The 13640-nt window shown below is 34.0% G+C and overlaps 1 protein-coding gene across 2 annotated transcripts; it reads left to right on the top strand.

The window, feature by feature from the left end:
• The first annotated feature begins 7402 nt into the window (after window positions 1-7402).
• LOC123547495 (uncharacterized) lies at window positions 7403-13221 on the top strand. 2 transcript variants are annotated; one of them, XM_045334650.2, is made up of 2 exons: window positions 7403-10139; window positions 11776-13221. In XM_045334650.2, the coding sequence occupies exon 2, from the start codon at window positions 12046-12048 to the stop codon at window positions 12964-12966; it is 921 nt and encodes a 306-aa protein (XP_045190585.1). In that variant the 5' UTR covers window positions 7403-10139; window positions 11776-12045; the 3' UTR covers window positions 12967-13221. Both variants share the same exon structure in this region, with proteins under 2 accessions (XP_045190585.1, XP_053380515.1).
• Window positions 13222-13640: the final 419 nt, after the last annotated feature.

Here is a 13640-nt window from a genome sequence, read left to right on the forward strand (position 1 = left end):
TGATTGGCTGATGGGATTTTGGTAAACAAATATGGCGGCGGCTGCGAGGTAAGGGTATCGAGACAATACTCCTCTGGGACAATACACCCTTGGACTTTACTCCTCCAGGTCTTTACACCCTAGGACTTTACACCTCCCTTATTCATATACTATAGATATCTATTGTGTAGGCAGTAATAATTAACATTTTTTTTAATTATTACAGTATTAAAATTGTTATAACTCTGTTTCAAACTTAATGTGCATTGTAATTGACCAATTTAGGATTATTTGTCAAATATTGTGAAGGTAGAAAGATTATATATTAAAAATGATAATTAAAAGGTGTTTGTCAATGCATTTTGTATCAGTCATTACATTTTATAAAACAATATTAAAATATTTTTTAATGTATTATGAAGTTATTTAATTTAAAAGATAATATACATATATTTGAGACAACATTTGTCTGTTTAAAAACTGATCTCATTGCTTTATGATATATATTGTCCAAAATAGAAGAATTAATTCTAAAAAAATATATTGTCTTAAATTACATGTTAATATTATCTTTCACATTCCTGTGAAATTCCAATTCAAGCAAGTGTCACTTTAAAAGCACTTACCAGTGTTTCCGCATTTGATATGCTGCCATTTTCCACAGTTGTCACACGACAAGGCAAGATGACGTGTAGCAACAGTCTTAGAACAAAAAGCACACTTATTTGACATTGTAATCCAGTATAGAATAACGGTGTAACATAAATGAAATCTTAGAATAAGACATTATTCCAAGGTAGTCTTAACATATATACCCGGTCAGATAATTAGTGTGCATTGTTCCGATTATGAGTATATCACACAAAACATTTAATTCTTTTAATTTTTTTAATTGCAATCATAATCAAAGGATCAATTAACCTTTGAAATTCTTGTTACTGTATCTGGGTGTGCAAACTTGGTAAATTATTGTGTTTATAAGATGCTAATGCTTTAAATATTATCAATCAGTGGTCATTAAAACATCAAAGATTCAGGTGTTAATGTTTCTTTTGTGATGATCAATTGATTAACATAACAATTATATTAAGGTTACTTTAATCTTGAACTTAGAAAAGTGTGACACAAATCATTATCACTTTTGTATTATTACAGCTATAAAGTTTTTATTTTTAAAAAATAAACAAGATAATTTTGAATAAAATAATTAAATATATGAAAAAGTTGTAAAAATATATATATAAAACCTTGGACTTTAGACCTCCCTTTTGGAGGAGTAATGTCTCAGGTTTGGAAGGTGTAAAGTCCCAGGGTGTATTGTCCCAGAGGAGTAAAGACCTGTATTCGAGGTAAGCTACCGAGAGATTTTATTTTCTGACGAAATGTAGATTTGTTTCAAATCAATACAGGCAGTTACAAATCCCATTTCATTTAAATGTTATAGATTTACTGTTCTTCATTGTTTGTTTAATGTTAAGTAGACGAAGGTCTTAAAAATACGCGTAAATGATGGCATACTGCCGATTCGCCACCAGTCAACTCGCTCTTGTTTTGACAGTTCGACCCCAATTAATTGATTTAATCATTTAATTAATAATCTAAGTTCAAGTCTAACGCCTCATACTGTAGATATTTGTTTTTCATACAAATGTATAGATTCTTTAATAACAAATGGAAAGAGGCAATTTTGATGATATCTTACTTCAGCTTTTCCCAATAGCAGTTACCAGTAAATTATAACATACCCAGACCGGTAGACATAGGGTCAAGGGATCCGGTTACCGCATCATTTTGTTTATAAATATGAAACATATTTTTAATTTTGACACTTATAGATTCAACAACAACAAAATTCACTTTCATTTGAGCTGCACCATGAGATTGAGAAGACCAAAATATATTCATAGATTCTATGCCATCTTAACAGCTGATTGCATGTATTTTATCTGACTGAGGCCCGACAGAGGTAGCCGAATTCAGAGATCTATGTATAGATCTAACCAAAATAGTGATTTTGCAACCAGCATGAATCCATGCTGTTCACTAACGGTTTCTCTAATTGCAAGAGGCGTTGAAAGCGAACAGCATGGATTCTGACCAGACTGCACGGATGCTGGTCGCAAACACACTATGTTGGTTTTCTCATGGCGCGGTTCATTTTGCTATTTTTACATGTACATACTACCAAGTGTTGCTAATTTATCAGCACATATCACAACAGTTCATGATGTATTTAATTTTGTTTCGTTGAAATATTTACAAGTATCACCGTCACATATATAATATAGGTTGCCGTTTTGTATATGTCTTTTCAGTTATCATCTGTTATTGCAGATTTGGGAACTAATTGCACTTTTATAAATTATATATAAATGAAAGTGTTAGGATGCTCTAAAATGTCTGTGTTGCTATGGGGTTACTTCTTGTAGTGTAAGGAAACACACTTACTTCTGTAAGAATTCTAGGTTCAAATCCTAGCAGGAAGCCCTGGCATACAGAAAAAATTGTATTAACTATTTACTTATTTCTGTAGAATGTAATAATTTATTCATTATAAACCTAAATATTGACAGCTCGAATTTTCTTTGTCTGTATTTTTGTCATGTCTGTGTTGGCAGAAATGGGGGAAAAGCATCTATATCAGATCACTGCAAACAAACTATATTTTTTTATAATTTTTATTATTAAAATAAAAAAAACATTTTATTTTCTCTTTATAAGTCATTTTGGTTTTAATTTATATGCACTGCAGGCAAAGTAATTTTTGAAGATTCATAATTGTGGAAACTTAGGAATGCATAAGAGTATGTAGTATATGGAAAATAGTGGAATAGTTTTTTTTTCTTTTTTTGCGGCTGAGACATAAAAATTATTTTGGATTTTCTATGATTTCTTGGAACTGATGCCAGTTGTATAAGAATATGCCTATTTTTCATTTTAAACATGTTTCTTAAATGAGATTGGCCAAATGCAAGTTTTTCATTGGAGAACACCAGAATGTGTTGACCAATCTGTTACTTATGTGAACAGTTTATATACTCTGAGTGAAATTTAAAGGTTATTGTGCCAAAATGTTTTCAAAAATTATATATTTTCCAGTTTGAAAAAAAATGCCTGCTACACTCCACACTCCACAATTGTAAGAATGTAGGAAGAGACCTGGTTTCACAGAAATCCAGTTTTCCCCATTTTTTATTGAATAGGTATAAAAGACTTTTTACAATTACTCAGAAAATTATACTACTTTAAGCCCATACTTTGCTGTTTGTCCTTTCCTGACATGTCCTTCTTTCTTGTATATCATGGTTCAGCACAGCAACATAAAAGTAAATTTTACCCAAAAGTGCTATTTATTCATACAGAAAAATCTCAAACAGATAGTTTTAGTTAATTTTGATAAAAACATTTTTTCCAGAGTAAATAGCATTAAAAATTCCTGATTTGAAATAACACTAAGTCTCCAAATTTCACAAAAAGGAAATCAACTTATATGTGAGGTCTAAGCCTTTGTATATGAGAAATATTTCTTTGGACTTCCAATTTACAAAACATTGTGGGTTTTTTTGTCATTAATTGTGTATTTTTGTACAATTTTGTTTTGGTATACACTTTGAGAAATAATATAGATAACCATAAAACATAACAGGTTTTCTCTAAATTTCCCACACAATAATGTGTTGGTACAAGGACAATATGAAAGACTAATATACAGGACATGATAAATTCAAGGTCATATACTTGCATACTAATCACCAAAATGTACATTATTGTCTCAATACATTTTTATAACAATTAAGGGATCTCACACCATGAAATGTGACTGTCCTCATTGCATTATGTACCTTAATTAAATTATTGTTGCTTTTCTTTATCTTAAAAATGTACAAGTACCAAATATGTGTGATAGATAGTTTAAAAGTACCTATATAGATGTATTATAGGTAACTGAAATGAAAATAACTGTAAATAAACAAAAACATTTTTTTTTTACTTTGACATTTTGACTTACATTCTGTCTAGAGAGAGTTTTATTAAATCTTTTAGATATGCCCAAGTCATAATTATTAAATGAATAAAAAAAATATAAAAGAAAAATACTCTTTGAAGTGATAGTCAAGACTGCAAAATTTGTTCAGTAGTTATAGCTGTGCTGTAAGTGTACATCTCACTGTGATGTTTATTGGGGGAAGCATGGGCTGATCTGAAAGGGGCCAAAATACAAAAAACATTGATTTGTGACAGCCTAAAATTAATACATCAATCATTTTAGACAACAGTTCAGCTGGCTTCATTGAATCACTCACAGAACTTTATTTACATTACTCTTTATTATTTCCGACTGTCAAAGCAAAAAGCCATCACCTTAGTCAAGTTGCTTATATAGAAAATTTACTTGTGACATTTTGTAAAAAAAAACTCATGCTCAAACTGCCTCAAATGTAAGTCAGTTTGCACCATTTCAGGTATGCTTACACAATGTTCCAAGCGGTCATATGCTTGGAATCCTCAAGAAACTTTGCAACTTCATAAACCAAAATACTGAATGTGGCCCTTATAGCAGGTATCACATTATGATAAACTGCATTCCATTGAAAATTGTCAGTCTTCAGCCTTCATGTGACATGCACATTCCTGTAGTGAGGATGCATGACACACAAAATATAAGTTATGGGTGTATTTGATCATGACTAGTGATTCTAGTTGAGAGTGATTTAATAGTACATGAACATTTAATTGGCATTTTATGCAAAATATGCATTTTCAAGTGAATGGTCATTCTGTATTGAAGACAAGTTATAACTGCAAGTCTCTGGTTTTGTTTTGAAGGAGACTGGGGAGGGGATTTATTGCAGGCGTAAATGAAAAGAAATAAGGGTTTTGTCACATTTTGGCAAATATAATTTATGATGATTATAAATAAATGTTGGGAGACTGTTTTATGCATGAACAACCTGACAAGCTTTGACTTTGCACATAAATTTATCAATGAACTTATTTTGAAAAGACAAGACTTGTAAATATCTTGTATAATAAATTTTATTGGGCAAAATTCAAGACTGACAAGAGTCAACATGTGTCACTGGTATGCCTATGTTTTTTTTTTGGGTGGTGGGTGGGGTGGGGGCTAGAATGCACTTTACTGCTAGGATTTTAAAAGGCAGGACGTGCTCGTTACAATCATTTAAATAAATTGTAACAATAATTTATTCATTAAAGAAAGAAGAAAAATGGGGCTGTGGGGGCAGTAGGAAAAAATGGGGTGTATTTATTAAATGTGCGTACCGGTAAAGCATGAAAGTGCAGGTGTCCCTTTTTGGGCAGCATTTTCTGGTAGTTTCAGCTTTTCTTCATTTGTTGAACAAAGACATTATTACTTGAGGCATAAGTTGTGTTTTTCTCTGATGATCATGCATAAAATACAACGAAATGAAGTACTTTCGTCATAGAAATTCAAATTTTTCCGAATGAATCGAGGCAAAAAGTTTTCATGTTGTTGTTGTCGATATGTCATTCTTTATTTACCTTGGAAACAAGGATACGATTTCATTGGTTGGTAAAATGTAGGACACTATCTCATTGGCCGAGCTATTCAGGTGCTTGACTGGTATGTATTTTGATTACGGAATTAGCTTTGTTCAGATATTATTATACGACGTAGTCTGTTAGCCACAATTTTGGCTATTTTGCTTAGTGGTTACCTGATCCAATAATTGGAAGCCATTTTGAATGGGAACCAATATTGGACAGGGAACCAGATTAATCTCTTACGAAAATTGACAGTTCCTGCACATATTTTGTGTACGTAGTATACAATTTATACATGCCGTGCGTAAATTTATGACGTAGTGCACAATTTTACCACATTTTTTACACAGTATTGTAAGATGGCAGATGCTATGTTGCAGCAACAATCTGTCCAAAAAGATGCGTCTACGGACGCTACTACGGTTAGTAGACAACAAGAAGGCTCCTCAAAGGGTGCAGGTACTGTTAGAGCTTCTGAATCGGGTAAGCCTAGAGGGAAACAACCTGCTAATCCGTCAAAAACTCCTCATGTAAAGTTGACCACGGCGACTAATTCAGATGCATTTAATGCTGAGGCACTGTCCATTTTAAGACAAATGAATGCTAACATTAATAAAACAAATAAGACAGTGGAAGAATTAACTGGTAGAGTTGATGCCTTGTATAATGATTTTGATGGAGGTGACTATGACTTGTCACAGGGTAATGGAAATGATGACTATGACGTTCAAGATTGGGAGCAAGATGACCAGTATGCTCCTGATGATCAGAGGTCTTTGTCTGGAGATGATGATGATGTTTTCAGTCGATTTGCAAAGAAATTTCAGAAGTCGGACTCTGTTGCTCCTGAGGTGTCTGAAAAATTGGCTACTGTTGTCAACAGTACACGCTGATTCTCAATAAAACGTGCCATTTGATGTTCCAAAGGATATCTCTTAATTGGAAAGATCCGACATGCCATTGATAAAATTTTATTGTAGATGTCAATGTCGGCAAATGGAAACATGGTCAATTTTCTTAATGTGCAGTGTAATTCTGGCACACTAGCTCTTCCAGTCCCCAAAAACGTAACATACGTTACTGTCGCCACATCCATTTTTCAACTTGCCGCCTTTACTACATTGTTAACGGGCAAACTAATGCATTTTCTTACTATTAGTGTGAAAAAAGTATGTTTACTGATTATTTGCGTGTGCCAATCAGTCTCCCCAATGACAAAACCCTTTTGCTGTATAAAATAATCTGATGTCGCCAAAATGCAGGAAGAAAGTGATTCCTTTCTTATCATCACTGTGCAGAAGTCAAAGCAGGGTATATTTATAAACATTTCTGCCTCGAACAAATGTCAGTACATAAATATATATTGAATTACCCTCAGAAACATTACAAGAACTTGCATTTTCCGAATATTTTAAATTTTTGCTAAAAATTGTACAAGGACATTTAAGAATGAAACAAACGTTACCCTGGTTTTGGAGGTCAACTTTTAAGCTATATATGTACTATTAAAGGATATTATATTTCAGGGTTTATATTTTAATCGGGGTTAAAGCCTCAGAATAACACCCACACAGCCATTTTTTACAACATCGCAAAGTCGAAATGAAACATACGTTATGAAACATACGTTATCAAAAATGTATAAAATCAATGGTATACTGCATTACGAATGCAGTAAATGTTTTATTTGTACACTGACGTCCTCAAGAAAATGGCAACCATGTTTTGAGGGCGCTATCGTTTTGATTTTTTGCTGGGAAATGTACATGCTAAATACCGAATTATCCTGAAATACCTGCCCTGAAGGTAAGTGTACATTCTTTGCTGAAACACTCATTTTATGTGGATTTATGTGTTGTCCATACTGTTGGAATATTTTTATGTAAACAGACGGCGTAAATTCGTACTCAAAGCATTCATACAGAGATATGGTCGTCAAAAGTACAGAAACATACGTTACCTATGGTAACGTTTGTTTCATCAAATAAATCTCTCATTCTGGCCATAAAGGGTCTGGAATTTCATTAATATTATAAGTTGTTATTACAGTCCCCTGCATAGTATTGTTAAATATTAAAAAAAGTCGTACTAGAAACTCTTTGCAAAGATGTATTATAACAGAAAAGTTCATTAATGTACATTTTACAATTTACATCTTTGAGTAGATGTAAAAATAAATCTTTTAAAAATGGGAGTAAGTTCCGAATTATTTTTTATTAGAATAGAAGTATTCTATTAGTTACATGCAATTTATTACAACATGAAACATTATTTAGAATATTTTATTTAATACGACCTTTAGTCTCTTACGGTAACGTATGTTTCAGAATGCCAGATTCAGATTCAGCCGAGATTCAGAAGCACTACAGTGAGCGTAAGAAGGCCTCAGATGGTAAGATGTTCCTGCTTCATGCTGTATGTGTGACTCATACACATTACTGGACACTGGGAAATCAGATAACACAAAAGTTGAAATCTAGTTCCCCAAGTACATATTACGATACAGGCGACTACATCGCAGCTGTTTATGAAGGAGACTAGTATGCTGGCGAGAGTGTGAAGGTACATCCGGATGTCGATGATTATGATTACAAGGTTACTTTCGTGCAGAAAAAGAAAGCGTTGTTCCCATGGCACAGCAATGAAGATGTTGTCTTGAGAGAAAAGTCCCATATACTGTTTAAAATTAGCCACCTGATCGCGTCTAGAAAGTCAAAGAGAATGTTTCAATTACCGATGACGGACACTGCTGAAGCAGAGATGTTTCACGAAACTGTAGAAATGTAACATACTTTACAGCAAGCAGAAATTACCCAACGACACAATGATAGGAACATTATGATAATTTATGTTTTCTGTATAAAGGGTTGAGACAAAGCGTTTTGCTTTTAAAGACATAAAACATAAAACTATACCATTGACATAGCCAACGTATGCATGATCCTGGTAAACCTGTGTATCTTTTTATAGATCCATTCTTATGCAATTTTGAATTGTTAGTCTGAAAGGTTTTCCACTAAACTGTTGTCTGATATGAATTATTCTGCAGTAATATGTTGACCGTCTTTCACTAATAATTCTTACTTAACTTGAAACATACGTTACATGAAAAACAAAGAAAACATGTCACATTCTTACTAAATTTGGATATTAGCAAACGAAGTTAAACTTATTTTAATCGGTTCAACTTACCATTTTCGTAGACAAATGTTAAGCAATACATTATAATAAACATTTCAGTCACATTGTTTTACATTTCAATACAGTGGAATTGATATGATGCGACTATTTACGTACACATTCATATTAGCATAAAACGTAGTATTCATCCATAAAAACACCTCAGTTTCTGGTTTTGAGCAAAACATACGTCGGCTATGTCATACGCCCCTTCTATTTCGTTGCTCATAGCGTTCATTAGTCAGTTAATGTTTGTGAAACCTACGTTACTATTCAGAGGCATTTTATTCTTGATTTTTTTTTCATGGCAAGTATCAGATAAGTAACCTATATAACAGTTGTTTTCTCTAGTTTAGATGTTTAAATAACTCATTGTTAGACACTTGGTTTAATATATTAAAACATCTTGTAGTTACACGTTTTGAAAAAATACAAAATTATTGTATTTGTATTTTTTTGTGTTTGTTTTGTAAAACACTTTATTTTCAGTTTGCCATGTACAGTTAATAATCAATGTCAGCGCTTTTGTGAACAACCTTTAGCTGTATATACGACTACCTTTTCAAAAGGCATTTGCAAAACGGGTTGTTCTATACAAACTTTCATTTATATATTACAATAATTATTACTGGTGGTAATGAAACTAACGTTACTGCTGAAATTACAGTGCCTTTATTCAAATAGCTTTCATTAAAAAATTAAAAAGAGATTGTTGGAATTTATTTTGGTATTTGATTCTACACACCCATGGCTTCAAAATACGCTCTAATTAATTGAAAATTACAGCAGCTGATTTTTCATTTATTCTAAATCTCAATTGTTCTATCTTATTGAGAATTAGCGTACATTTAGAGAGGGCATGTCGGATGAACATTTTTGTGATGTGTCTAAGAACATTTTACGCCCAAGTAACTGTGAAGCCCTCAAAGAAACAAGAGTTAATTCAGGTGTTTGGTCAGTTCTGAAGCCAACCACACAGACAGAGGACTCTAAGATGCGAGGTATTCAGAATAGTATCGTAAAAGCAGCCTGTAACATTGTGAAAATTATGGATAAAGGCAGTCAAATGTTCGATGATGAGATGTTAGTTTGGGGTACTGATGCAATTGGTCTTCTAGGACATGCAAATCGATGGATTAATATCCGTAGAAGAGACTTGCATAAGAGGGATATGGATCCGAAACTACACCACCTTTGTTCACCCATGGTTCCTTTCACAGACCAACTTTATGGTGACTCTATGATCAAAGATATCAAAGATATCCAGGAGCTCAATAAGATCAGCAGAAATGTAGTTAGAGGTGGTGGTAGTGGACGCTTTAGAGGTCGTCAGTTTAGAGGCCGTAGGTTTCAACCTTACAGCAGACGTGCACCTTCTGGGCGTATGAGATCTGGTACTGGTAGATCCCGACAAGGGATGAGAGATCAGAAGAAGTCTACCACTTTCCAGGCAGGTAGGTTAGCTCTTTTTGAAAATAAGTGGAGAAATCTTACTTCTGATGAAAGAATTTTGGACATTGCTTTGCATTGTCATATAGAATTTACTCAAAAACCTGAGAAACAAATTGTTTGGCCAGTGCAGTTTTTTACTGCAGATGAGAGAAAAACTATTGATATAGAGATTGAAAAACTGCTTGAAATGAATGTAATAGAACAAGTTGAATTTAATGATAATGATGAGCAGTTTATCTCTCCAATTTTCACAGTACCAAAAAAGGACGGAGAATATCGCATGATCTTAAACCTGAAGGAGTTCAATGAAACATACGTGGTGTATCATCATTTTAAAATGGACTCCTTTGAAACAGCATTAAAGTTGGTTAAACCCAATTGTTTCATGGCTTCAATTGATTTAAGACATGGATATTACTCTGTTCCAATTGCTTCAGAACACAGAAAATATCTGAGATTTAGATGGAGGGGTAAGATTTACCAATATGCTTGTTTACCAAATGGTCTGGCCTCGGCTCCCCGTTTGTTTACAAAATTGATGAAGGTTATTTATGCCAAATTGAGACGACTAGGCCATAAGAACTCTGGTTACATTGATGATAGTTTTTTGCTAGGAGATACTAAGTCTGAATGTTCAGATAATGTTAAAGATACTGTGAGTGTCATGGAGGATGTAGGTTTTATCATACATCAGCAAAAGTCAGTATTTGTTCCTACACAGAACATAGTTTTTCTAGGAAATCATATTGATTCTGTAAGAATGATAGTATACTTAACAGAAGAAAGAAAACGTATCATAATTTTGGAGTGTTCAAGGTTAATTGGCATGACATTCACTAGTATAAGAGAAATGGCCCGAGTAATAGGTCTCTTAGTTGCATCGTTTTCTGCAGTTGAATATGGTCCATTACATTACCGTACCCTTGAGAGGGCAAAAACCTTGGCCCTTTCAGAAAGCCGAGGAGATTTCAGTGCCAAAATGTTTTTGTCAGATTCAGTAAAATCTGAGTTAAATTGGTGGACCAAAAATTTGTCAACTTCAGTCAGAAATATTTCTCATGGTTCACCGAAGCTTGTCATAGAAACAGATGCAAGTCTTTCAGGTTGGGCTGGCGTTTGTCAGAATGAAGAAATTGGGGGTCGTTGGTCAGAAGAGGAATCAGGCAACCATATTAATTACTTAGAGCTTTTAGCAATATTTCATGCTTTGAGAACATTTGCGAAAGATCTGTCAGCCACTCACATTCAGATTAGAACTGACAATACATGCGCAATGTCTTACATTAATAATATGGGTGGCATAAAGTCAATTATTTCTGACCAGTTGGCTTGTAAAATTTGGCTTTGGGCTATTAACAAAGATATTTGGTTGTCGGCAACTCATGTCCCGGGTAAACAAAATTTAGCAGATCATGGTTCTCGATTTTTCAATGAAAATGTGGAATGGATGCTAAATAAAAGGTTTGCTAAGACTATTCTGAGTTTATGGGAGACGCCTTCACTTGACATGTTTGCAAGTAGATTGAACAAACAGTTGGATAGATTTGTCTCATGGAAATTGGATCCAGAAGCAGAATTTGTTAATGCCTTTGGTATGAATTGGTCAGACATTTATTTTTATGCTTTTCCTCCTTTCAGCCTAATTCCTCGTGTGTTGATGAAGCTGAGAGAGGATGCAGGCGAGTGTATTCTTGTAGCTCCTTTGTGGACGAACCAGAGCTGGTTTCTGGCTGTAATGGAAATGTTGATTTCCAGTCCTTACATTCTTCCGAAGGAACGGAATTTACTGACGTTACCAGGAACGGTGAAGGTACACCCTTTGTACAAAAAACTCATACTGATGGTTTGTCGCTTATCAGGAAAACCCTCCAAAAACGAAACATTTCAGTCAGGTCTACAGACATTATTATGGCCTCATGGAGGTCAGGAACTCAGAAACAATATAACATGTACTTACGAAAGTGGTTTCAGTACTGTAATCAAGAACAAATTAATAGTTTTCAAGCAACTATAGGTAATGTTACTGATTTTTTGACACATTTATTTGAACTTGGATTAACATACAGTGCTTTGAATACAGCACGTTCAGCTTTGTCTGCTATAGGGATTATAATAGATGGGTTTACAATTGGGGCTCACCCTCTTGTCATTAGATTTTTGAAGGGTGTATATAATTTAAAACCACCGAAATCCAGATACTGTGATACTTGGAATGTCTCAGATGTGTTAAAATTCTTAAAGACATTAACTCCTGTCACTGAAATCAGTTTGAAGTTATTAACTCTTAAATTAGCAATGTTAATAGCATTAACTACAGCTTCACGTTCCCAAAATTTACATTTACTGTCTATTAGAAACATGAGGAAGGAATCCTGTAAATATGTTATGTTTTATAGTGGGTTGTTAAAGCATAGTAGAAGGGGTAAGGTTACCCCACATATTGAACTTCATGCATACACATTAGACAATAGATTATGTGTGTACAATACTTTGACTGAGTATCTAAGTAGAACAAAGGACCTACGAGGTAATCAGGAATGTTTATTTATAAGTTACATTAAACCTTTTGGGCCTGTGTCAAGCAACACAATAAGCCGCTGGATTCGCACAGTGATGTTCAGTTCCGGTATTGACTGTAGTAAATATAAGGCACATAGTGTTCGTTCAGCCTCCACTTCCAAAGCAAATGTTAACAATGTGCCAATTAGTGACATTCTTAAAGTTGCAGGCTGGACAAATGCAGTAACTTTTGCTCATTTTTATAATAAGACTGTAAAGGATGCTGGTGCTGAATTTAGTTCTGCAATACTATCTACTACTGAGACTTAGTAATATATTTTACTGTGTGGAACATACATTATATACTGTGAGTCATGCTTGTTAGGAGGTAAAGGACATTTGTATGATGTAATGCGTCATGTGTACCATAATGATGCGTGTGAATAAAATGACTGTGCTTTCTATTTAATTTTATTCTGGTCTTTCTACTACAGTTGATATTTGATGTTCAGCTTGGGTGACGGGTTTCTTTCCCAAAAGTTTCGGCTTTGAAATCTCATCTGTGAACTGAGGTGTGTTATGACGTAAAAGAATCCCCCCAAATAAACGAGACTTACCTTGGTTAAGTTGATGTTTGGTTGGGATTCTTTGTAGTCATAAAACACACCGAAGTGATCAGATGCCCCACCATTGCTAAGATCAGTTCAGTAACCCTCCCTGATAAGTTTATTATCTAGAATATGTTCAATTTACCATTATGAACAATGAATTCAGAAGATAGGATTTTGTGCCTGTATGGAATAGAAAATTTTGGGAAAGAATTTTCCGGCTTTGAATACTGAGGATTTATGGTCACGCTTTGCGCACATCTCATCTGATCACTTCGGTGTGTTTTATGACTACAAAGAATCCCAACCAAACATCAACTTAACCAAGGTAAGTCTCGTTTATTTGGGGGGATTATATTACATTGCTGAATGTTGTAGGGCGGGCAGGCAGGTGTG

The sequence above is a fragment of the Mercenaria mercenaria genome, chromosome 15 (genome assembly GCF_021730395.1).
Source record: "Mercenaria mercenaria strain notata chromosome 15, MADL_Memer_1, whole genome shotgun sequence".
Taxonomy (NCBI): Eukaryota; Metazoa; Mollusca; class Bivalvia; order Venerida; family Veneridae; genus Mercenaria; species Mercenaria mercenaria.

What these genes read in the sequence shown, in the direction of transcription:
- LOC123547495 (XM_045334650.2), top strand. Translation starts at nt 12,046, where the DNA reads ATGGCCTCATGGAGGTCAGGAACTCAGAAACAATATAACATGTACTTA.